The sequence below is a fragment of the Bufo gargarizans genome, chromosome 4, assembly GCF_014858855.1.
Source record: "Bufo gargarizans isolate SCDJY-AF-19 chromosome 4, ASM1485885v1, whole genome shotgun sequence".
Taxonomy (NCBI): domain Eukaryota; kingdom Metazoa; phylum Chordata; class Amphibia; order Anura; family Bufonidae; genus Bufo; species Bufo gargarizans.
In genome coordinates, this window is record NC_058083.1 from 264,296,076 (window position 1) to 264,323,551 (window position 27,476).

The following is a 27,476-nucleotide window of genomic DNA, read 5'->3' on the forward strand; positions in this document are numbered from 1 at the left end:
TAGACTAAATGTGTATGACCGTGTCTGTGAAATGATTGTTTGTTCAACTGCTGTTCAGACATCAACCAATTTCTGTCTAATGTGTATGGCAGCTTTACACAATCTTGTTTGTACTGCTAACTTTACAGGCTTACCTTATGACGGGCCATCTTTTCTCTAAAATTATGATAATTATTTTATAGCTTTGTTCAGGTGGATCATAATAAGCCTGACTCACATCCCCTTTGTTATGTACATTTAGCATGTACACTGGTAAAGCTCTCAATGTACACATTAAATATTCATATGGTTACATTGGCCAGATGGAGGCAAATATACCTGGCCGGTATATGTCTTTATGGTGCAAATAAAAAGTGCAGTTTTATTGCAATCTATGGTATACAGTAAACGTGTGTGTATATATACAGTATGTATATATATATATATATATATATATAGTCCCTTAAAAAAGTATTAATACCTGTTAAATGTTTCTAAATGTTTGCACATTACACCCACAAGCTTGAATGTATTTTATTGAGATTTTATGTGATAGACCAACCCAAAGTAGCAAGTATGTGTGAAGTGTAAAGAAAATGATACTTGGTTTTCAAATAAATAAAAATCTGGAAAGTGTGACATCCATTTGTATACAGTCAATACTTTATAGGACCACCTTTGGCTGCAATTCCAACTGCAAGTCTTTTGGGGTATGTCTCTACCAGCTTTGCACATCTAGAGGCTGAAATGTTTGCCCATTCTTTTTTGCAAAATAGCTCAAGCTCAGTCAGAGTGGATGGAGACTGTCTTGCCACAGATTCTCAATGAGATTTAGGCCTGGACTTTGGGCCATTCTAACACATGAATATGCTTTGATCTAAACCATTCTATTCTAGCTCTGACTGTATGTTTAGGGCTGTTGTCCTGCTGGCAGTCTTAAGTCTTTTGAAGCCTCTACCCGGTTTTCCTACAGGATTACCCTGTATTTAGTTAGCTCCATCCATCTTCCCATCAACTCTGACCAGCTTCCCTGTCTCTTTTGAAGAAAAGCATCACTACAGCATGATTCTGCCACCACCATGATTCACGTTAGGCACAGTGTGTTTAGCATTTTGTATGTAGTCCAAAAAGTTCAACTTTGGTTTCTTCTGACCAGAGCACCTTCTTCCACGTTTGCTGTATCCCTTACATGCCTTGTGGCAAACTGTAAATGGGACTTATTATAGCTTGCTTTCAAAAATTCTTCTTGCCACTGTTCCACAAAGGCCAGCTTTATGGAGTACACAGCTAATAGTTGTCCTGTGAACAGATTCTTTCACTTGAGCTGTGGATCTCAGCAGCTCCTCCAGAGTGACCATGGGCCTCTTGCTTGCTTTTCTAATTAGTGCTCTCCTTACCTGGGCTCTCAGTTTAGGTGGATAGCCATGTCCACCTAAACTTCCATTTTCGAAGTTGATTGAACAGTGCTCTGCGAGATGTTCAGAGCTTGGAATATTTTTTTATAACCTAACCCTGCTTTAAACTTTTCCACAACTTTATCCCTGACCTGTCTGATGTGTTACTTGGTTTTCATGATGCTGTTTGTCATGGACATACCGAGACATACAGACGTCCCCGCGACAGTGAGTGGCAGGGGATCTTTGAGACTGGCAACAGGTGGTTTGATTTGACATGTTTACCTTGTGGATCAATAGGTGTCTGTGTTGTTTCTGGTACTGGCCACACCCTTAACCTACAGGTGTTGCTATTGTGGTCATTTAACTTTCCCTATTTATAGTTGTTTCTCCCACAATGCTGTGTGGTTTATAGCTTCAGTCGGACCTGTGAATAGCTGGTGTTTGGATCTCGGCTGAATTCTTGGTGCTGCCATAGCTTCTTGGAAGTTAAGTGTTACCTTTCCCTTTGTATTTTAGCTTTTCTGTTTGTTGCATTTCTTTGTTGTTTTGTATTAGGCCTCAGGGATACTCCCGTTCATCCTTCCTTTTGGAGGAACAGGTTGTCTCATTCCTGTCATTAGTACCAGGGTCCTTTAGGGTTAGATAGGACTCTAGGTATTCCTGTGTATGAACTCATCTACTTCTGGGGTCTGTTCATACTGGTAGTCAGTCAGGGCTTTGAACAGGGTTTTCACTAAGAGTTGTCCATCTTCCTTCCCCAGTTTTCAGGCCTTATTTCCTTTCCCCTTTCCGTCCTATGTTTGGTGTGGGGTTTTCCTCCCACACTAGAGCGTGACACTGTTGTATCACTAATGTTCACTAACAAACCTCTGAGGCTTTCGCAGAACAGCTTTAGTTATACAGAGAATAAATTACACACAGGTGGACTTGGTTTACTAATTCGGTGACTTCTGAAGGCCTTTGGTTATACTGGATTTTTTTAGGGGTATCAGAATACAGGGGGCTGAGTACAAATGCACAGCACACTTTTAATATTTTTATTTATTAACAATTTTGAAATCCATTTAGCATTTTCTTTTCACTTTACACACACTTGCTTCTTTGTGTTGGTTACATAGTTGTTAAGGTTGAAAAAGTCCATCAAGTCCAACCTGTGGTCTATCACATAAAATCCCAGTAAAATACATTTAAAGGGATTCTATCACCTTTTTTTTACCCTATAGAGATACGGACATGCACGGCTAGATCGCCGCTAGCATGTCCGCAATATACCTGTCCCATATCTCTGAGTGCTTTTATTGAGTGTAAAAAATTATTTTATATATATTATATATGTAAATCAGCCTGGTAAGGAGCCCAAGGGGCTGTACTAACTGTTCTGGAGCCCAGCCAAGCCCCCCTGTGAAGGAGCCCAGCACCGCCTGTATCCGGGAATCTCCTCCTTGCTCACAGTTAGATTGCCGTAATCTTGCGATCCGCAGTGCCGGCATAGTGTTCCTTCCCTGTGCTGGCATCAGCCTCAGGGAAGGAACTGCGCATGCGCGAGCTCGCGCACTGCGAGATTACGGCGATCTGACTTTGTGAGCAAGGAGGAGATTCCTGGATACAGGCGGTGCTGGGCTCCTTCACAGGGGGGCATGTCTGGGCTCCAGAATGGTTAGTACAGCCCCTTGGGCTCCTTACCAGGCTGATTTACATATATAATATATATAAAATCACTTTTTACACTCAATAAAAGCACTCAGAGATAAGTTTGTAACGTGAAAAAATTTGAAAAAGTTCAAGGGGTATGAATACTTTTTCAAGGCACTCTATATATATTTATATACAATATATATATATATATATATATATATTATACAATGTATACATCACATCTGTAAATGCAGGCCAAAATCGTGATGTGAACAGAGGATAAGTTATACAGTGGGTTTATAAGACACTGTTCCCATGCATGAGCTGTTATTAAGCAATGTTTAATGGGAAGAGTGGAAAATAATGTTTCAAATATTTATCTTACTGAAAGTGAAACACTTACGTAATCTCATCCTGACATGTCACCGTGGTTGTGTTGGTCAGTGTAATGTGAAATATTAGCGCCATCTAGTGGTAATTGTGTACTGGTTAGCCTCAAGTAATTCTTCTAAAAAGTTATTAAGGGTACATGCACATAGCAGTGTAGATTTTGCTGCACTTCTGCAGCAAGTTTGCACCAAATTTAACTCATTATTTGCGGATTTTAACATGGATTTGTCCCAGATCTCACCCTTTGCATTGCATGAGGTGAAATGTACCCAAACAGTTGACATGCTGCAGATTTTAACATCCACACTGCAGGTCACATTCCACACCATGTACATGAGATTTTGAAAATATTTACTTAGCTGGAAAACCTGCATGTAATACACATGTTGGGCATATACCAAAAAATTTTGACTTGCACTTTTCTTCTGAAAATGATTGAAAATCATAGAAGCTTAAGACTGATATTGAAGAAATCTAGGGTGGCTTTATTTGTGTGTGTGTATAGGCTCCCCTTTGTAGAGATGACGTTACATAGTATGCATATTTTAGGCTACGCTGATTGATAATGATTGATAATATGACAATATTGGGGCAGATTTATTAATAATAGAGATACGAATCACAGTCTTAATATTAGACAAATTTACTATTCTGGTGCATAGACATTTTCACATTATCGTAAGTATCATAAATCTTGTGCCAGATTTATGCTAGAATTTTGCATGTGCCCAAAAAAAATGTCAGTTTTCCCAAAAATGTGTCCATATGCCAAAAAAACGGACTAGTCTAAGTTTCAGCCACCGATAAGTTGACACAATTTTACTTGAAAAATGCATCAAATTTATGGAGTATTTTTGGCGCACTTAGGCCACACCACCTTTCCTGTGAAGCCACACCTCTTGTCAGACGAGGCATAAAACAGACGTAGAAAATAATGAATGAGACAAGCCTGCCGGTCCGTCTCCTTCCGTGCCAACGCCATGCCCACTTTTTTAAACCAGGCATAGGTGGGGAAAAGTCACAGATAGGGGGTCATTTATTATCCAGAAATACGCCTATGTCTATACAGGGAGTGCAGAATTATTAGGCAAATGAGTATTTTGACCACATCATCCTCTTTATGCATGTTGTCTTACTCCAAGCTGTATAGGCTCGAAAGCCTACTACCAATTAAGCATATTAGGCGATGTGCATCTCTGTAATGAGAAGGGGTGTGGTCTAATGACATCAACACCCTATATCAGGTGTGCATAATTATTAGGCAACTTCCTTTCCTTTGGCAAAATGGGTCAAAAGAAGGACTTGACAGGCTCAGAAAAGTCAAAAATAGTGAGATATCTTGCAGAGGGATGCAGCACTCTTAAAATTGCAAAGCTTCTGAAGCGTGATCATCGAACAATCAAGCGTTTCATTCAAAATAGTCAACAGGGTCGCAAGAAGCGTGTGGAAAAACCAAGGCGCAAAATAACTGCCCATGAACTGAGAAAAGTCAAGCGTGCAGCTGCCAAGATGCCACTTGCCACCAGTTTGGCCATATTTCAGAGCTGCAACATCACTGGAGTGCCCAAAAGCACAAGGTGTGCAATACTCAGAGACATGGCCAAGGTAAGAAAGGCTGAAAGACGACCACCACTGAACAAGACACACAGGCTGAAACATCAAGACTGGGCCAAGAAATATCTCAAGACTGATTTTTCTAAGGTTTTATGGACTGATGAAATGAGAGTGAGTCTTGATGGGCCAGATGGATGGGCCCGTGGCTGGATTGGTAAAGGGCAGAGAGCTCCAGTCCGACTCAGACGCCAGCAAGGTGGAGGTGGAGTACTGGTTTGGGCTGGTATCATCAAAGATGAGCTTGTGGGGCCTTTTCGGGTTCAGGATGGAGTCAAGCTCAACTCCCAGTCCTACTGCCAGTTTCTGGAAGACACCTTCTTCAAGCAGTGGTACAGGAAGAAGTCTGCATCCTTCAAGAAAAGGCTGGCAAGAAAGGGTATAAAAGAAGACAATCTAATGACATGGCCTCCTTGTTGACCTGATCTGAACCCCATTGAGAACCTGTGGTCCATCATCAAATGTGAGATTTACAAGGAGGGAAAACAGTACACCTCTCTGAACAGTGTCTGGGAGGCTGTGGTTGCTGCTGCACGCAATGTTGATGGTGAACAGATCAAAACACTGACAGAATCCATGGATGGCAGGCTTTTGAGTGTCCTTGCAAAGAAAGGTGGCTATATTGGTCACTGATTTGTTTTTGTTTTGTTTTTGAATGTCAGAAATGTATATTTGTGAATGTTGAGATGTTATATTGGTTTCACTGGTAAAAATAAATAATTGAAATGGGTATATATTTGTTTTTTGTTAAGTTGCCTAATAATTATGCACAGTAATAGTCACCTGCACACACAGATATCCCCCTAAAATAGCTAAAACTAAAAACAAACTAAAAACTACTTCCAAAAATATTCAGCTTTGATATTAATGAGTTTTTTTGGTTCAGAGAACATGGTTGTTGTTCAATAATAAAATTAATCCTCAAAAATACAACTTGCCTAATAATTCTGCACTCCCTGTATATATATATATATATATATATATATATAAGCTCTTAAAGGGTTTTTTGATGTTTATGACATATTTTTACCATGCTATAGACTAAATGAAGAATAAATATATAAAATACATGTCTCTTATGTGTTTTAACAGATTGAAGTACAATCCCGTTGCAGCGTATTTCTCACTGTCTCCAAATCTGGATTCCACAGTCTCCCGAAGGATATACTGGCTGTCTTTAGAGCAGTTTCTTTGGTTCTTCCTGATCACACAATAATCCTCAAGGCCAAACTTACCAGCCTTGGCTTCAAAGGCCCAAAAGCCCTGGCCACAAGACTACAGCTCACTTCAGAACTGCTTAAGGAACAACTGTTAGTCTTCTGAATTTTACACATATTCTGTTACATTTTTATAGACATCTTTTATTATTAAGACTTATTCTGTTAAATACTTGAGGAGTGGTTCACGTGGGGACACTGTATGGGCATTTCTACCATGATTTATAGTGGTCAGATGCTGGCTACGAGGGAATGGGACAATATTGCAAACAAGCTTTTTTTAAGCAGTGGTAGAGACTACTTCATGGTCTGTAAAACTGCTGATCCTGCATTTTTATTTTTTTATCATACAATTTTAGTTTGTCTTTTTGATGCCAAGAGAATAACAATCTAGAAAAATAGTTGTGACATGAAGTATATTATAGGGGGAGGGAGACAAAATGCCGCCACACCTTGTTCCACATATAGGGCTTTTTTGCTGTACAATAGTTGGAGCTTATCATGTTGTGTATGACTGTACATTTTTAACTATTCTAATTTAATGATTTTCTTTTTTTTATAGCCCAGAGGAATCTCACTGTCATTTCAGTTTACGGGCTATGCTAGAAGTTATAAACTGGGCTGTTCAACGCAGAGAGATGGAAAATATGATTAATGGTCGTATGGAGAGCGATGGAGGAAGATTCTCCCGATCTAGCAGTGTTATGTCATATCAACAGTTTACAGCATTTGCAGCAAGTATGTTTCCTGATGAATTCTACCTTATCCCATATAATATTCACAGGAGACATAAAGATTAAAATAGGCCTATCAGTTATTAAAGGGTTTTCTGTCCAACCCCTTAGGCCCCCCCTGATCAGTGGTTTGAAGACACTGCGGCACTCCAGTGAGTGTTGCAACCTATTCCTAGGAAAGTGACCTCGTGTATTTGGCCACATGGCCCATGTGCAACTCAGGCCCATTCAAGTAAATTGGCCTGGGCTGCAATAACAAGTCCAGCACTGTGCTTGGTGTTCTGTGAGGAGTCCACAGCGCTCACTGGTGCACCGTGGCCTGTTCAAGGAGCTGATTGGTGGAAGTGACGGGAGTCAGACCCCCACCAAATCTGAGGATAGGTCATCAATATTTTTTTCCAAAAAATACCTGTCAGCAGGAAATTCATGTTTTAACCAAAATTAATGCCTAATAGGGCTTCTAGAGTATAATAAAAACATTCTTTTCTTTTTACCCCCAATGCTTTTGAAGAATATGTAATTAAGATGTTAAGCGCACCAAGGTGCCAGTCTTGAGCCTCTCACTGCATCCTAGCTCAACCAATGTTCAGCCAATCCCGCGTATGGTTTATTGACAGGGCCAGGCGTCTGAATTCTCCTCTTGCCCAGAACTGTCATGTCACCCTTGCGCTTTGCAGTACAACACCTTGTTTATGGCGCAACTACGGGCTCAGCCCCACCCTTGTTGCACTTAGCATCTCATTTACACATTAGTTTGAAAGCATTTTTATCAGGAATGCAGCAATGCGTGCACCGCAACTATATTTTTCAGATCAGTGCTTTGCAGACTGCAAAACAGATGCGGTCGTGTGCATGAGGTCTTAATCATATTCTTTATAAATTGTATATTCTTGTTTTTATCCAATTCAGGTCCTGTGCCCAGTTTAAAAACTGGTAACAGTGCAGAGCGAAATAAGAAAGTAATCTCAACTAACCCTGTTCTTACCGCTGCAAAGGAAAGCCATGCATTGATAGCTGATTCACTGCAGGACATCATTGGCCCAAGAATGACTGGTGATGTAAGTAGCAAGACAATTAGTGTCTGATCAGCATGGGTCCAACTGCTAGGACCGCACCGATCATGAGAATGGAGGAACTAAGTTCCCCATTTGAATGAAGTGGTGGTCATACAGTGTGCCAGTCCAGTCAACTCTATGGGACTGCCGGAGATAGCCGAGTACAAATGCTTGGTTTTCTCTAACAATTCTCTGGAGTTGAATGGACTGATAGCTCACAAGAATGACTGTTGCTCATTTGAAGTGGGGGAAGTCAGGACCTTGCTCTCGTGTTCGGCTGGAGCTCCAATGCTTGGACCCCCGCCTATCAGACACTTATTACTGGGGATAAGGGATTACTGTTTGTAATGGGACAATCCTTTTAACCACTTCAACCCTGCTAGCTGAAACCCCCTTCATGACCAGGCCACTTTTTACACTTCTGCACTACACTACTTTCACCGTTTATCGCTCGGTCATGCAACCTACCACCCAAATGAATTTTACCTCCTTTTCTTCTCACTAATAGAGCTTTCATTTGGTGGTATTTCATTGCTGCTGACATTTTTACCTTTTTTGTTATTAATCGAAATTTAACGTTTTTTTTGCAAAAAAATGACATTTTTCACTTTCAGCTGTAAAATTTTGCAAAAAAAACGACATCCATATATACATTTTTCGCTAAATTTATTGTTCTACATGTCTTTGATTAAAAAAAAATGTTTGGGCAAAAAAATAATGGTTTGGGTAAAAGTTATAGCGTTTACAAACTATGGTACAAAAATGTGAATTTCCGCTTTTTGAAGCAGCTCTGACTTTCTGAGCACCTGTCATGTTTCCTGAGGTTCTACAATCCCCAAACAGTAGAAAAACCCCACAAATGACCCCATTTCGGAAAGTAGACACCCTAAGGTATTCGCTGATGGGCATAGTGAGTTCATAGAACTTTTTATTTTTTGCACAAGTTAGCGGAAAATGATGATTTTTTTTCATTTTATTTTTTTTCTTACAAAGTCTCATATTCCACTAACTTGCGACAAAAAATAAAAAATTCTAGGAACTCGCCATGCCCCTCACGGAATACCTTGGGGTGTCTTCTTTCCAAAATGGGGTCACTTGTGGGGTAGTTATACTGCCCTGGCATTCTAGGGGCCCAAATGTGTGAGAAGTACTTTGCAATCAAAATGTGTAAAAAATGGCCTGCGAAATCCGAAAGATGCACTTTGGAATATGTGCCCCTTTGCCCACCTTGGCTGCAAAAAAGTGTCACACATCTGGTATCGCCGTACTCAGAAGAAGTTGGGGAATGTGTTTTGGGGTGTCATTTTACATATAACCATGCTGGGTGAGAGAAATATCTTGGCAAAAGACAACTTTTCCAATTTTTTTATACAAAGTTGTCATTTGACCAAGATATTTCTCTCACCCAGCATGGGTATATGTAAAATGACACTCCAAAACACATTCCCCAACTTCTCCTGAGTACGGTGATACCAGATGTGTGACACTTTTTTGCAGCCAAGGTGGGCAAAGGGGCACATATTCCAAAGTGCACCTTTCGGATTTCGCAGGCCATTTTTTACACATTTTGATTGCAAAGTACTTCTCACACATTTGGGCCCCTAAATTGCCAGGGCAGTATAACTACCCCACAAGTGACCCCATTTTGGAAAGAAGACACCCCAAGGTATTCCGTGAGGGGCACGGCGAGTTCCTAGAATTTTTTATTTTTTGTCACAAGTTAGCGGAAAATAATGATTTTTTATTTTTTTTCCTTACAAAGTCTCATATTCCACTAACTTGCGACTAAAAATAAAAAATTCTAGGAACTCGCCATGCCCCTCACAGAATACCTTGGGGTGTCTTCTTTCCAAAATGGGGTCACTTGTGGCATAATTGTACTGCCCTGGCAATTTAGGGGCCCAAATGTGTGAGAAGTACCTTGCAATCAAAATGTGTAAAAAATGGCCTGCGAAATCCGAAAGGTGCACTTTGGAATATGTGCCCCTTTGCCCACCTTAGCTGCAAAAAAGTGTCACACATCTGGTATCGCCGTACTCAGGAGAAGTTTGGGAATGTGTTTTGGGGTGTCATTTTACATATACCCATGCTGGGTGAGAGAAATATCTTGGCAAAAGACAACTTTTCCCATTTTTTTATACAAAGTTGGCATTTGACCAAGATATTTCTCTCACCCAGCATGGGTATATGTAAAATGACACCCCAAAACACATTCCCCAACTTCTCCTGAGTACGGCGATACCACATGTGTGACACTTTTTTGCAGCCTAGATGCGCAAAGGGGCACATATTCCTTTTAGGAGGGCATTTTTTGACATTTGGATCCCAGACTTCTTCTCATGCCAGGGCAGTATAAATACCCCACATGTGACCCCATTTTAGAAAGAAGACACCCCAAGGTATTCAATGAGGGGCATGGCGAGTTCATCGAATTTTTTTTTTTTTTGCATAAGTTAGCGGAAATTGATTTTTTTTTAGTTTTTTTCTCACAAAGTCTCACTTTCCGCTAACTTAGGACAAAAATTTCAATATTTCATGGACTCAATATGCCCCTCAGCGAATACCTTGGGGTGTCTTCTTTCCAAAATGGGGTCACATGTGGGGTATTTATACTGCCCTGGCTTTTTAGGGGCCCTAAAGCGTGAGAAGAAGTCTGGAATATAAATGTCTAAAAATTTTACGCATTTGGATTCCGTGAGGGGTATGGTGAGTTCATGTGAGATTTTATTTTTTGACACAAGTTAGTGGAATATGAGACTTTGTAAGAAAAAACAAACAAAAAAAATATATATATTTCCGCTAACTTGGGCCAAAAAAATGTCTGAATGGAGCCTTACAGGGGGGGTGATCAATGACAGGGGGGTGATCAATGTCAGGGGGGTGATCACCCATATAGACTCCCTGATCACCCCCTGTCATTGATCACCCCCCTGTAAGGCTCCATTCAGACGTCCGTATGATTTTTACGGATCCATGGATACATGGATCGGATCCGCAAAACACATGCGGACGTCTGAATGGAGCCTTACAGGGGGGTGATCAATGACAGGGGGGTGATCAATGACAGAGGGGTGATCACCCATATACACTCCCTGATCACCCCCTGTCATTAATCACCCCCCTGTAAGGCTCCATTCAGACGTCCGTATGATTTTTACGGATACATGGATCGGATCCGCAAAACACATGCGGACGTCTGAATGGAGCCTTACAGGGGGGTGATCAATGACAGGGGGTGATCAGGGAGTGTATATGGGTGATCACCCCTCTGTTATTGATCACCCCCCTGTAAGGCTCCATTCAGACGTCCGTATGATTTTTACGGATCCATGGATACATGGATCGGATCCGCAAAACACATGCGGACGTCTGAATGGAGCCTTACAGGGGGGTGATCAATGACAGGGGGGTGATCAATGACAGGGGGTGATCAATGACAGGGGGTGATCAGGGAGTGTATATGGGTGATCACCCCTCTGTCATTGATCACCCCCCTGTAAGGCTCCATTCAGACGTCCACATGTGTTTTGCGGATCCGATCCATGTATCCGTAAAAATCATACGGACGTCTGAACGGAGCCTTACAGTGGGGTGATCAATGACAGGGGGTGATCAGGGAGTGTATATGGGTGATCACCCCTCTGTCATTGATCACCCCCCTGTAAGGCTCCATTCAGACGTCCGCATGTGTTTTGCGGATCCGATCCATGTATCCATGGATCCGTAAAAATCATGCGGACGTCTGAATGGAGCCTTACAGGGGGTGATCAATGACAGGGGGTGATCAGGGAGTGTATATGGGTTATCACCTCTCTGTCATTGATCACCCCCCTGTAAGGCTCCATTCAGACGTCCGCATGTGTTTTGCGGATCCGATCCATGTATCCATGGATCCGTAAAAATCATGCGGACGTCTGAATGGAGCCTTACAGGGGGGTGATCAATGACAGGGAAGTGATCAGGAAGTCTATATGGGTGATCACGCCCTTGTCATTGATCACCCCCCTGTAAGGCTCCATTCAGACGTCCGTATGCGTTTTGCGGATCCGATCCATGTATCCGTGGATCCGTAAAAATCATACGGACGTCTGAATGGAGCCTTACAGGGGGTTGATCAATGACAGGGGGGTGATCAATGACAGGGGGGTGATCAGGGAGTCTATATGGGGTGATCAGTGGTTCATAAAGGGTTAATAAGTGACAGGGGGGGTGTAGTGTAGTGGTGTTTGGTGCTACTTTAGTGAGCTGCCTGAGTCCTCTGGTGGTCGATCCAAACAAAAGAGACCACCAAAGGACCAGGTAGCAGGTATATTAGACGCTGTTATCAAAACAGCGTCTAATATACCTGTTAGGGGTTAAAAAAAAATCACATCTCCAGCCTGCCAGCGAGCGATCGCCGCTGGCAGGCTGGAGATCCACTCGCTTACCTTCCGTTCCTGTGAGCGCGCGCGCCTGTGTGCGCGCGTTCACAGGAAATCTCGGCTCTCGCGGGAGGACGCGTATATGCGTCCACCCAGAAGAGCAGGGCTGCCGGCAGGACGCAATCCTGCGTACGGCGGTCCTGAGCAGGTTAAAGAGGACCTGTAGGCTCTCTGTCATGTCTGTTTTAGCCCTCTTGTAACAGCAATTCTAGATAATCTATTCTTATGACTCTGTGATGTGCCATTCCTTTATTATTCCTTCTAGAAGTTATGAATGAATTGCTAGTAGTCTGCAATGAAGGTCCAGATGGGTGTTACCAGTTGGGGGTGTGCACTGATTGGGCATTGTCAGAATGTTCAGGGCACACAACCTAAGTGGTGACAACCATCTGGACCTTCATTGCAAGCTGCTGGTGATTTATTCATGACAGGGATAGCAAAGGTACAGCACAACATAGTAAGAAATAATAGATGCTCTAGAATTGTTATTACTTGGGAAATGCAAGTACTTGCCATAATAGGCACGTCAAGAGAGGTGACAGCTCCTCTTTAAGACTGAAACTGAAAACCAGCTGTCAAGAAAGTAAAGGTATTGCTGGAGATTTGTCAAGACTGGTTCATAGCAACTAATCAGATTCCACCTTTCATTTTCCAACGTAGCTCTCAAAAATGAAAGGTGGAATTTGATTGGTTGCTTTGAGCTACTAGCCAGTTCTACTTTACACCAGTTTTGCTAAATGTACTCTATTGTGTTTTTTTAAAACTTATATTATAAAAAATGGCAACTAGTATTGTATTAGTTCCCACAGATACGTTCACTTTGTTTTAATTCTTATAAAGTAAAATATTTGTTATGAAACATTTAAAATATTTATATTTAAAGAGTTCCAAAACTTTGTGCTGGTTAATGTCACAATAAATCTTTGTCCGTTACAGCACCACACTTGTTCATAGGCTCCGTCTGGTATCTCAGCGCAGCCCCATTGACTTGAATGAGGATATGCTGTAATACCAGACATATCCTATTGGTAGTTGGCGCTAGCTACAGTAGACTGTGGCTACTAAAAGTTTTTATTATGAAACCAATGGCATTTTTAGTTTTCAACTGTATGACTGTGTAAGTACTTTTTGTTCAGTTTTGTTCAGTTTTTGGAACAAAAGTGAAACATAAAATTGTCCATATACTTTACAGAGTTATTTGGTGTTTAAACAAATTGTTGGAGATGTGTTTACGGGAATGTATGACCCATCAGAGACCAGACAGATCCTCCAGAAGGAAATCGAAAGAGCCATTTTATTGAAATCCGAAGAAAATAAATTGTTTCCTCATTCTCCGTGGCTCAGTAAAGTCAAACAACTGTTTAATTTATCTCTAGTAAATTCCGGTAAGTGTCCAAAAACACCTACTGGAACTTTTAAAGTGTGTGGTTAAAAGAATATTAAAGAAAGATTATTATGATTTTTAAAGATAATTTTGCATTACCCGATCAGAAATAAAAAAAAAACTGTTCGGTCAATCCACTGGACAAATTAATCCTTTTCTTGCCCAGTTTATAGGGGTGATGTCCCTTAAAGGAAATCTCTCAACAGAATAATCACTATTGAAGTAAAGCCATAGCCTAATAGCACTTAGTACCTTATTTCCAACAGGTTGCATTTGTAAAAGAAACCGCAGCACACTCCAGTCTTGATTCTTTCAAAAATGTATTCACCAACACTTTGCGACGTTTCGACCTGTGTGGTCTTTCTCAAGTCTTGAGAAAGACCACACAGGTCGAAACGTCGCAAAGTGTTGGTGAATACATTTTTGAAAGAATCAAGACTGGAGTGTGCCGCGTTTTTTTTTACAAATGCATCTGAAGTTGGGGAAGTCTGAGACTGGCTTCTGACACGGCGGGCACCACCACAGTAAGGAACGGTATTTACCCCTATTTTTTCGTTGTGCTGCTACAATTTTTCCTATTTCCAGATGTGTCTTTGTTTCAGCAGTAGATAGAAACATAAAAACATAGAATGTGTCGGCAGATAAGAACCATTTGGCCCATCTAGTCTGCCCAATATACTAAGTACTATGGATAGCCCCTGGCCCTATCTTATATGAAGGATGGCCTTATGCCTATCCCATGCATGCGTAAACTCCTTCACTGTATTTGCAGCTACCACTTCTGCAGGAAGGCTATTCCATGCATCCACTACTCTCTCAGTAAAGTAATACTTCCTGATATTACGTTTAAACCTTTGCCCCTCTAATTTAAAACTATGTCCTCTTGTAGCAGTTTTTCTTCTTTTAAATATTCTCTCCTCTTTTACCGAGTTGATTCCCTTTATGTATTTAAAAGTTTCTATCATATCCCCTCTGTCTCGTCTTTCTTCCAAGCTATACATGTTAAGGTCCTTTTAATCTTTCCTGGTAAGTTTTATCCTGCAATCCATGTAGTAGTTTAGTAGCTCTTCTCTGAACTCTCTCCAAAGTATCAATATCCTTGTGGAGTTATGGTCTCTAGTACTGAGCACAATACTCCAAATGAGGTCTCACTAGTGCTCTGTAGAGCGGCATGAGCACCTTCTTCTTTCTACTGGTAATTCCTCTCCCTATACACCCAAGCATTCTGCTAGCATTTCCTGCTGCTCTATGACATTGTCTGCCTACCTTTAAGTCTTCTGAAATAATGACCCCTAAATCCCATGTTTTCTATCTTCTGAAAATCCAGTTTATTTGGTATGCAAATGAGCTAGTAAGGTGCCCAGAGGGACGTCACTCTTGCTAGTGCCCAAGCCTGCCCTCATTCTGGGAGCAGGGAAAGGGGGGCAGAGTTATGGCTTAAATGTGATGTAGGAGGGGTGGGTGGACATACAGTGTCTGGAGCTGGAAGCAGAAAGCCCTGTATACTGTGTAGTTGCCATGCCTGGGTACTGCAGCTCAGCTCCCATTCAAGTAAATGGGAGCTGAGCTGCAGTATGCCGACACTGGAAATTATATAACGCCACCACTAAAAGACAATGTTTCCTAATGCAGACCTATACAGATTTAAATGACATTAGATTATGATATGATTTACTCATTTATGTGTATGTAATTCATATAAATTACTTTCATATGTACTATTTTTTATATATTTATTTTATACATTGCAGGTGTAATTGTAGCAGGCCCACCGGCTTCTGGAAAAAGTTCATGCATTAGCATATTAATTCAGGCTCTTAATCATATACAAGTTTCAAGTGGAGAAGCATCACATAAAATTGTGAAAATTCATCCTCTAAGTGTCGACAACAGGACTTTGATGTTTGGTGGTCTGAATGCATCAAATATGTGGCAGGATGGAGTTATCAGCTATTCGTGGAAGAAGGCAGTTCGGGTAATTTAGGAGGAAATTCAAGAGACCTCAAAAGGCAGCTCTGGTGGTGTCTATGGCTCCATAATATGTAGTACTGTGAGCCGACATAGAGCTAGGCCATCTGCATGGAGTCTTAATTAGAGGTCATGATATTTCATTGGGTCCTAGTTTTTTTTATATATATTCATATACTCATTCCCTAATATGAAGATAAATGTATATATGGAGAATTTACTGTGCAGTGTAACAGTTTTCTGGTAGAAAGTTGGTGCCTCATACTCTAGCCTACTTCTGGAATGATGTATAAATTCACCTTTTTAATATATGTATGTCTATGTGTTTATACTTTTAGAATCACTGTAATACATGGCTCTGGTTTGATGGAGCTCTGAATGGCAGCTGGGCTGACAACTTTAACAGTGTACTTGGACCAGAGACAGTGAGTTCCTTCCCTTCCTTTCTACCTTCCTTCCTTTCTCTTTATCTTCAAGTTGCACAAATACTGCAGCACAATAAAAACTCTGATCAAGGCCTAAGCCAGTCTTGTTTGTCACATTATTTCAATAGGTTTTACAGCTCATTAATGGGGATTACTTGGAACTTCCAGAAAATCTGAAATTGATTTTTGAAACAACTGGTTTACAAAAAGCTTCACCTGCAACCCTGACAAAAGCAGTGAATATTGACATTTATTTTTACAATTTATTTGCCTTTCTTGAATTTGAAGTAAATCCTTAATATTTTATTATGTATTTTATTTAAGGTGATATTGTATATTGAAAACGAAGCTGTTGGTTGGAGACCTCTGTCCAAAATTTGGCTAGATGGAAGAAACCAACAAGAAAATGCTGTAAGTTTAATGCAAAAAGCAAATTGGGGGCAGATTTATTAACCCCTTAGCACCAATATAACTTTTTACAGCAGTCACTAAGTGGCGTTAGGCTAGGCTGTAGCCTAGTCTAAGTGCTGCACAGGTCTTCTGCGCAGCAGCAAAGAGGAGCTTAGCTCTCCCATGACAGCCGGGTTCCTGCTTGTAACCACCTGGCCCAATCTGGGCTGATTAATCCCCCAATGCTATGATTAATAGCAACTGTAGCATCTCAGGCATCCGCACTGCTACAAAAGAGATTGGGGCTGTCAATGTCTTTGTATGGCAGCCATGGGCCTAATGAAGGCCTGTCAGAGGTCTGTCAGTATTCCACTGACAGCATAATACACTGTACTGCATAAACAGCACAGTGTATTATAGATTTGATCAGAATATTGCCTGTTAAAGTTTCCCTGTGGGACTAATAAAATAGTAAAAATAAGAGGTAAATAAATCTTTGCTAAATAAAGAAAATCTCCAAATTGGAAATGCACCTTTTTCCATTGCAAAAAATACCTTTCAATGGAAAAAATTTAAAAAATAACCCCACTCCACATATGGTATTGCAGCATCCGTAATGACCCACACTACAACGATCATGTAATTTATCCTGCACTGTGAACACCATAAAAAAGAAACATAAATTGAAAAAAAATTGCTTGGTCACTAAGACCCAAAACAGGCTGGTCACTAAGGGGTTAATACTGTGTACATTAAAGTAGGGCTCCAACAACAGAACCCTTGGCACCCTGTGTGAACAGTTTTTCTTCACAAGTTCACATTTAGGTAGCTGCTTTTTTATTATTTATTTATTTTATAATGAATATTTTTACGTTATTGTGTATGTATTTGAAAACGCTTTCCTTTTTTTTCATTAGGTTCTTTCAAAAGCTTTCTACCGGACTTTGGACCCCATCTTCAATCTTATGCTTCATGATACCAAGTAAAGCAATAGACTTTCTTTTTTTTTAAGCAGTTCATACATATAGTCTGATAGGAGTAAAGTGTGAGTCTCAAACTAAAGTATATGTGGTCATGATTCCGCACATGGGCAGCTGAACAGATGGGTAGGAGGGAGACACAGGCACACAGTCTAGAGCACAGAGAGAGATTTGAGGGGAGAAAGTACATGCTTCACAGGAGATGCCCACTGAGCACTAAACTTGCAGCTATATGAACAGGCATTTTAAAGAAGGCAGGCTTTGAAAATTAAAAACGTAGAAAAATCATCCTCCAACAGCATAATGCAACTTGTATCTACAAATATATTTTTCCTTGGCCAAGGTGTGCATACACTTTACTATTATACTCTTAACATTGAACAGTTAAATATGTTAAGTTACTATGCCCTGTTGTAAAATATCTTAGACTACTATTTAGATTAATGAAAAAAATGGAGCTTGTACTAGACTCCAAACATTTTACGTTAACCATAGCCCTGTAGAATTGACTAATATACTGTATTTATGAATGTTTATATATTTTTTCCCTAAGGCTGATCGTTCCAGTAACAGAAGTTGGCTTGTTCCATTCTGTTACAAGCTTACTGGCAATCATGCTGAATGATAAGGCTCAGAGTATTGGCGGACAGCTGCATATTGAGAGGCTTTTCATCTTCTGCCTTATCTGGTCAGTAGGATCTCTCATTGAATGTGCGGAAAGGAAGAAGTTCAGTGATCTACTCAAGGTTTATACATCAGTGTAAGTTTAGCTTATGCCTCCCACAAGATGTATACCAGTGATATTAATTTGCAATATATGTCCAACATCTAATTAAAGGGAACCTGTCATCAACTTTATGCTGACCTCACTGAGGGCAGCATAAAATAGTGACAGAAATGCTGATGTCAGCGATGTGTCACTCATGAGCTAATAGTAAGTGGTTGCCGAGAACCAGCATCATAATCAATGCAGCCCAGGCCTTGACAAGAGTCAAACCTACCTGAGGAGTCATGGTTATTCCTAATCTCCTGCTCTCTCACCCATCTGTTGATCATTGGAAGTTCTCTCCTAGAGAGAAAGGGAGGAAACTAGGTAGAAGCCTGTCAATCATCAGTAGGTGGGCAGGAGAGCAGGAGATCATGAATAACCAGGACTCTTCTCAGGTGGCCGGGACTCTTTTCCAGGCCCAGTCTGCAATGATTGTGATGTTGATTCTCAGCGACCACTTACTTTTAACTTTTAAATAACAAACTGCTGAAATCAACTCACCTGTCTCTACTTTATGCTGCCGTTAGTATGGGCATCATAAAGTTGATGACAGGTTCCCTTTAAAGGGTACCAGTCATGATGAAAATTCTGTGTTATCTGCAGGCTTCATGTTATAGAGCAGGAGGAAGTTAATCCTAACTGCTTTGTCTTAGCCATTTATAGCTAATATGTAATTGCTGTATGTGTGTATGCAGAATTAACCATCAGCCACTGATTAGGCTGCCCAAATGGCTACTGAGCTCAGAATGAGCAGAGATATAAAAATGAGCAGAGATATAAATGTATAAATCACAAGTTTTGTTGAATCATTTCCCATAAAACTATAAATCAATCTGCTCAGCTCCTCCTACTCTATAACATGATGCCTGCAGTTTGCACTGCATTTCATGGTGACAGGTTTTCTTTAAGGGTACTTTCACACTTGCGGCAGGACGGATCCGACAGGCTGTTCACCATGTCGGATCCGTCCTGCGGCTATTTCGCCATGCCGCCGGACCGCCGCTCTGTCCCCATTGACTATAATGGGGGCGGAGCTCCGGCGCAGCACGGCGGTGCACCGCGAAAGCCGCTGGACCAAAAAGTCGGACATGCAGGACTTTTTAGTCCGGCGGCTTTCGCCGTGCACTGCCGTGCTGTGCCGTAGCTCCGCCCCGTCCCCATTATAGTCTAGCACGGCGAAATAGCCGCAGGACGGATCTGACATGGTGAACAGCCTGTCGGATCCGTCCTGCCACAAGTGTGAAAGTACCCCAAGGTAGCTTTATCTTTGGTGCTTTACTTTTCTCAAAGGAAGATGTAATCTAAGATACAAAATGAACAAAAAGAGATTTCTTTATTTCCATTTTAACTCCCATTCACATGCATTGTACCATCCTTTGCTGAAGATTATCAGTACTGAACCGACATCAGAGCTCTACAGCTTGAAGTCAGTGTGTTGCACACAGTATAGCTCTGCTGTTGGCAAGATTTCCTGCACCATGTAAAACATTCTCTTTTTCGCTGCTTAGCACCAGACGGCAAACAGACAGATTCTTAGCATTTGCTGTAATTTAAAGGGGTTGTCCGGGATCAAAGGTTCCTCAGATGTTTTTAGGTAGCTTTTACACTGCTGCATGGCTCCTACGGTCCCCGACAGATTGTTTGCATAGCTGTTTATCTGTGCGATCACTTCCTGCCGCACTGCACTGTGGGTCCCAGCGCAGCGCGGCATCTCCCGGTTTCTACAGTCTAACATCTCGTCCCTGCGCCTGCCCCCTCATACATATTCAGCCTCCTGCACATTATAAACCTCTATGCCCGGTGATGTCACCGGACCGGAGGGGCAGGGCTTTGCGCAATATCGCCAGCCTAGTTGCTGCCCTCCATCCACTCTGCATAATTACTTAGGCTGCCAGTGACGTCACAGGGCTCCCTGAGCAGCGGAGGAGGAGGCTTTGTTCTCCTGCAAGGGACCCGGTATGTCACTGAGTACAAGAAAACAGTAACTTCCTTGATGAAAACGGGGCTTCAGAAATATGTGCCAAAGCTAGTACATGCATGTTTGTAATGTGTATGTCAGTCTAGTACTATTAGGCCAATGTCCCCAATCTAGGACAACCCCTTTAGGATTGTGGTCAGTCATGCAGAACATGACTGTAAACCTACTTATCATGAAGTTACTGAGCTGTTTGTGTTTTGTTCAGTTTGCCAGATGATGAGCAGGAGATTTCGGTATTTGATTATTTTCTTGACGAATCAGGAGAGTGGGACACATGGCAGTCACGCTTACCAGATATCACATATGTTGGCAACACAGACATCATGGGAGAAATTTTCATTGAAACCCAAGACACGGTAAGTAGTTGCAAAAAGAGCAGAAAGGTTTCATACTGTTTGTGGAGAAGAGAACATATTTCTTTCTTGTAAAGAAACAATGTCAAATATGATATTTGGTTTTCAAGGCAAATGAAATTCTTATTGAAGGAACCATGACATTTATGAAAACTAATGCTAATGTCATTTCTCAAGTTATGATGGACACTGTGGGGGACATTCACTAGGCAAAATGCATCAGGATTGTGTTACAAATTATTTTTAAAAGAAATGGATTACATGACATTTCAGTTGAAAATTCATTAGGCTGTATTTGGCAGATGCCCTGTTAGTACTTTTAGGTGTCATATTTATTATTGGTGCTTTTCTAGGTTATAGTGCGCACTTTCTTAGAGTATGCCAGCATGGGATCCCAACATGTCTTACTAACTGGACCTGCAGGGTGTGGGAAAACAGCATTAATGAATGACTTCGATTCTACACAAGGTATATGAAGGATCTATTAAGAAACTAGTTGTACTCTATTAAATTGCATTCAGATTTTGGAGATATACTGTAATATTGTTGTGTTAATCTTTTTTTTTCAGACCGGACACGCACATTGCTTAAAAGAATGGTGTTTTCAGGATCTTCAAAGGCCAAAGAACTCCAAGAATTACTAGAGCAAAATGTAGTCCACAGACAAGGTAATTACATTATTGCTAGAATATGCCATCAATGTCTGATAGGTGCCGGCAGTTTTTGAAATACTGGCCCTAGATAGTCTAGCACTAATGACAAAGCCTCGTTTGAAGATACTCAGATCGCTTGATTTTCCCATTCTAATCTGGAGTCACATTGAAACTGATCCATGGAAAACCTGCTTACTTGATATTATGCTACAGTTCACTGTTATGTGTCTAATTTCAATACAGTGAAGCTCCCACAGTGAAAGGGCAGGACACAGGTGTCTACAAAACGTGGCCGTTCAGTGTAATGGGGAGAAACTTCTCAAATACTTCAGTCCACAGATCTTCCACTTATTTTAATTTAAACAATTTTTTATAATCCATATTAATGCAGAGTTTATTTCATAATTTTGATGAATGCTGCTTGGAGTCTGTCAGCACTGTGTTGACAGACACACCTGTAATAACACCCTCACAACTTTTCGAATAGGAGGCGTGACAATGGTAGGAAGCGGTGTGGCCAGCATCAGCGACAAATTTATCTTTTAGTTTTCTGGTGCAGAAAGCGCCGGTCTTGATAAATCTCCCCCAGTGTTTTCTATGTGTCATTCATCACCCGACCAACAGGGCAATGAATAATTTAAGAAATTGGTCATAATGTGCGTGTTTTATGTCGAAAATTTAGATTGTAATCTCCACTTAGGGAGTTGAGGAAGTTGCTATTGCTATATAAATATAGGATTTTATGTTCCGTTTACTCAGGGTAAATATTTTTCTACCAGTGAAAAGTAAACTGTTACATTATTAGGTATATTATATCTTTTAGGTTTCATATATGGTGCAAAAGATGGGAAAACTCTGCAGTTATTTATCGATGATCTGCACCTTCCTACACCTGATGAGAATGGGGTACAGCACTGTAATGAGGTAAATTGTTTGGTAAACTAAAGTAAGCATTCAAGGCTATAGACACCTTTGCAGCATGCTTTTATTATAGCATTGGAAAGATTTTTCCAGTTGGCCACTTATGTGTTCATAGCATCTTATTCACTATGTTCATACATCTCCTTGCTTTTTATATTGCATTTTGATATGTTTGATTAAATTGTGTATGTGTTAAAGTGACTAAATCTAACATGTGTTTAGCTACTAAGAATGCTTCTTGATGACAAAACTCTGGTGAGATTCAACAAATCTTTTGAGTGGCAAACCATAGAAGGGCTCCTCGTAAAAGCTGTAATGGGTCAACCCAAATATATCAACAGTGCCCATAGAGTTTCAGCTCAAAGGCTATTGGTAAGTTAAGTTATTAATAAAGTGCTCTGATGTTTAAATGTGTCAAAATCTACCTAACAGTAATGCACCAGAATACAGAACCTATATTATCAATATACAAATGCTGGAGCCTACATCATAAACTATATAAAACAAATGAACCATAAAAGTACATCTTTTGTGTAACGTGGCTGTCCTAATGGTACATGATGACATATATCAAAATAAACAATGGGATATCAGTGGCATTGCTCTGTACCTCATCAGTACTTTTTTTTTTTCTTGTCTTGTCTGAAATACAACTGTAATAATATTAATATTATTTTTAATTCTATGTAAACTTAAATCTGCACTATATTTTTTTTTATGAAAAGGTAATTCAATAGTACAATAAATTATATTAAGACACTTTGTAATATATTTTGTTATAGAAAAATGCCTCATTCTCCACTTATAACCTATTGTACTGCTCCTCCCACAGCCTCCTGAACTGATCATTCATCCATGAATTCTAAATTGAAATCACAGGAGGTGTGATCTGGTTACATGCTGGCCATACAATCTGTGGAGGGAAAATGGGAAGGAGAAGTGAGCTGCTAGAGGGAGACAGGGGCAGATAAGCGCAAATACAGTATGCTTCTGGCTTTACTAAGCTTTCTATTCTACTCAGTCTAATGTCCACTCACATTGAAGCAGGTGTAATATGAAAGTCTGTTTTTTTCAAGATCATGCACATACAAAGTTACCTTAATGTTATCAAATAAATTTAAAGGTACAGAGTCTCCAAGTGGTCCTCACTCCAATCCAGTGGGATAGATTGGAGTAAAGACTTTTTAGAGAAGCTGTACTATACTGTTCAGAGCTGCTGTATCATTCCTCTATGCTGCTGATGCATCTGATGGTATGCTACAGAATAATAGGGGAGCAGGAACTCCTCTGTGTGTGCTCTCTATGGGAGACATCATAGCAGGTAGTCTTCATCCACTTCATAGGATTGTTCTTAAGTTTACATTAACCTTTCAATGTGATTCCTTTAGCGGCATTTTTCCATATTCCATCTACCGAATCTAGAAGGCTCCCAGCTACAAAAAGTGATTTTCTCCATACTGGAAGTAAGTTTTAATAACCTGATTCATTGCTTCATTAGTACTTGAGCTTGTAGTACTAATGGTCAATTTCCTTAGTTAATTTATCTAAATTTACAGCGATCACATCTGTGTGATGATCTAAACTTATCATCTGATTCAATCAAAATCGAATTTGTATCAATGTAATTTTATTTCTCATTTTATGCTATGGACAACTCTCTGTGCTCTTAGTAATTTGGAAACAAGAGAATTGACTCATGAATAGAAAGCAAGCAGATAATGAAAACTGTGCTGACAATGAATCAGACATTTGCTTGCATTTCACACTTAAAGCAACAGCTGATTTGTTGCCACAGGGAACATATTCCTTTTTTTTCAATAACATGTCTACCCCCTTCCCTATTGACTTTGTACATTCTCACCCTATTTTAATTATTTATTTCCATTCTCGCAGTGGGAATAGTGTTCCTCATTCCATTTTTTAGGTATATTGATCTTCTCATTGTGAATTGCAAATATAAAGTAGTCACTGCTCATCTTAAAATAATCTATATTCACTTAGGGCTTTTCATTTCAGGCAAATATGGGTGAGAAAGATGGCCTTTCTCTGCAAGAAGATTTTCAGTTATCCTTGGCAAAAGCCTCATGCCATATTTTGGAATCTGTTAGAAATATCTTAGTTAATTCCTCAACACCAGGCAGACAGCACTATCTTTTCTCTTTGGGAGAAATAACCAAAGTATTTCAGGTAATATTAAGAATGTATGGACAGATTTGCAAAACACAAGATCTAGAAAGTATTGTTGACAGATTTATGAAAGCATATCCTTGATATAATATTTAAATGTATTTCATTTGTCTCATTGCATCACTTATGAAGAATATATTAGCCTTTAGTAATACAATTTAAGTCACAATAACCATGGGCTCTAAAATACTTATTTGATTAAACTGCAGTCCCTCTAAACAATAACTCATCATAGATAGAGGCTCAGAGATGTTAAGCAATTGACTATACATGTACAACAGAATATCTTTAGCGTAGGGACAGATGTGAGTGCAGACACTGAGTGAGCTGCTACATGTATAGTGAATACTTCTAATTTCTGGCGGCTCTGCCTGTCATCATAGGTTCATACTATCAGCCTGTATGACCTTAATTGATCAGTAATAGTTTGTCTTTTAGTGCATCAAGGTTGTTTTTAGTTGTTCTATCCGGGCTAGGTTCACATTATATATTTCCTGAACAACACACCTGATCAATCTTTTGTTCCTGAAGAGATGCTGTTATATCAGTGTACTGACAGCAAAAGTTTACATATTTAAATAAAATATTTCAACTGATAATACCAAAGCATTTGACAGCAAATACACAAAAACTATATATATATCTCTTTACAGTCTCTTCGGAAGCTGTCCAATGAAGATCGTGAAGACCGTGGCACTGTTGTAGGATATTGGGAGCATGAAATTAATTGTGTCATACGGGACAGATTGTGCAGGCATGCAGACATCAGTTGGTTTAAATCAGAATTGACAACAGCCATCAAAGAGGTATATGCATACTTAGTGATATTCTACCAGTCAAGCTGATTTATGTCTAAAGTGCACAATCTAATACATCCTACAAACAGCTGAAAGAGAACCTATTGTGCATGTTGTAGAGCAGGAGGAGCTGAGCAGACTGATATATAGTTTTGAATCACTGATAACACCTCCCCCGTGTACAACTATCAGTGACTGACAGCTATCTATGTATACACACTTACACAGAGAATGCTATCAATCACTGATAACACCTCCCCCGTGTACAACTATCAGTGACTGACAGCTATCTATGGATACACACTTACACAGAGAATGCTATCAATCACTGATAACACCTCTCCCTATACAGTGACTGACAGCTATATCTGTATACACACTTACACAGAGAATGCTATCAATCACTCATAACACCTTCCAGTGTTCAACTATCAGTGACTGGCAGCTATGTATGTATACACACTTACACAGAGAATGCTATCACCGATAATACTTCCCCCATGAACAGCTATCAATGACTTACCACTATCTCTGTGTAACCAATTACACAGAGAATGCCATCAATCAGTGATAACACCTCCTCTGTGTACAACTATCAGTGACTGATTGCTATCTCTTTATACATACTCACACAGAGAATGCTATCAATCACTGATAACACCTTCCCTGTGTACAGCTATCAGTGACTGACAGCTATGTATGTATAAACACTTACACAAAGAATGCTATCAATCATTTAACAGCTATGTATGTATATATACTTACACAGAGAATGCTATCAATCACTGTTAACACCTCCCCTGTGTACAGCTATCAGTGAATGACAGCTATTTATATATACATATTTACACAGAGAACGCTATCAATCACTGATAACACCTCCACTGTGTACAACTATCAGTGACTGACAGCTATGTATGTATATACACTTACACATACAATACTATCAATCACTGATAACATCGCCCCCATGTACAACTGTCAGTGACTGACAGTTATCTATATATACACAGTTACACAGAGAATGTTATCCATCACTGATAACATCTCCCCCATGTACTTCTATCAGTGACTAAGGCCCCTTTTACTCGAGCGAGTTTTCCACGTGGGTGCAATGCGTGATGCGAACGAATTGTGCCTGCACGGAATCCGGATCCATTCATTTCAGTGGGGCTGTGTACATGTGCGTTCGTTTTCACACATCACTTGTGCATTGCGTGAAAATCGCAGCATGCTCTATATTCTGTGGTTTTCACGCAACGCTGGCCCCATAGAAGTGAAATCGCATCCGCAAGTAAGTGCGGATGTGATGCGTTTTTCGCGGATGGTTGCTAAGAGATGTTGTTTGTAAAAATTCAGTTTTTATCACGCGTGTGCAAAACGCATTAAATCGCATTGCACCCGTGCGATAAAAACTGAACAACTGAATGCGATCACAAACAAAACTGAATGGACTTGCTTGCGAAATTGCGCAGTTTTCACTGAACGCATCTGCAGCGCATCAGGACCTAATCCGGACACGCTCGTCTGCAAGGTGCCTAACAGTTATATCTGTATATACACTGGCAGAGAGAATGCTATCAGTCACTGATAACATCTTCCTTGTGTACAGCTATCAGTGACTGACAGCTATCTATGTATATACACTTATACAGAGAATGCTACCAATCACTGATAACATCTCCCTCATGTACAGCTATCAGTGACTGACAGATATCTATGTATACACACTTACACAAAGAATACTACCAATCACTGATAACACCTCCCCTGTGTACAGCTATCAGTGACTGACAGCTATCTATGTATATACACTTATACAGATAATGTTATCAACCACTGATTACACCTCCCCCGTGTACAACTATCAGTGACTGACAGCTATCTGTGTATACACACTTATACAGAGAATGTTATCAACCACTGATTACACCTCCCCCGTGTACAACTATCAGTGACTGACAGCTATCTATGTATATACACTTACACAGAGAATGCTACCAATCACTGATAACATCTCCCTCATGTACAGCTATCAGTGACTGACAGATATCTATGTATACACACTTACACAAAGAATACTACCAATCACTGATAACACCTCCCCTGTGTACAGCTATCAGTGACTGACCGCTATCTATGTATACACACTTAGCATTCTCTGTGTATCAATCACTGATATAACCTCCACCGTGTACAACTATCAGTTACTGACAGCTATCTATGTATACA

The 27,476-nt window shown here is 40.3% G+C and overlaps 1 protein-coding gene across 2 annotated transcripts in view; it reads left to right on the forward strand.

The window, feature by feature from the left end:
- LOC122934573 (dynein axonemal heavy chain 5-like) overlaps positions 1–27,476 on the forward strand; it is a 266,469-nt gene that overhangs the window by 151,943 nt on the left and 87,050 nt on the right. For both annotated transcript variants that reach the window (XM_044290144.1, XM_044290145.1), the window contains 18 exons: positions 6,105–6,322; positions 6,792–6,967; positions 7,873–8,021; positions 13,632–13,824; positions 15,575–15,798; positions 16,130–16,216; positions 16,345–16,452; positions 16,541–16,627; positions 17,524–17,588; positions 18,140–18,346; positions 20,539–20,689; positions 21,040–21,154; positions 21,256–21,354; positions 22,163–22,263; positions 22,483–22,632; positions 23,649–23,723; positions 24,277–24,447; positions 25,101–25,253. In XM_044290144.1, coding sequence (XP_044146079.1) covers positions 6,105–6,322; positions 6,792–6,967; positions 7,873–8,021; positions 13,632–13,824; positions 15,575–15,798; positions 16,130–16,216; positions 16,345–16,452; positions 16,541–16,627; positions 17,524–17,588; positions 18,140–18,346; positions 20,539–20,689; positions 21,040–21,154; positions 21,256–21,354; positions 22,163–22,263; positions 22,483–22,632; positions 23,649–23,723; positions 24,277–24,447; positions 25,101–25,253 — 2,529 coding nt within the window. The remainder of the gene's footprint in view (positions 1–6,104; positions 6,323–6,791; positions 6,968–7,872; positions 8,022–13,631; positions 13,825–15,574; positions 15,799–16,129; positions 16,217–16,344; positions 16,453–16,540; positions 16,628–17,523; positions 17,589–18,139; positions 18,347–20,538; positions 20,690–21,039; positions 21,155–21,255; positions 21,355–22,162; positions 22,264–22,482; positions 22,633–23,648; positions 23,724–24,276; positions 24,448–25,100; positions 25,254–27,476) is intronic.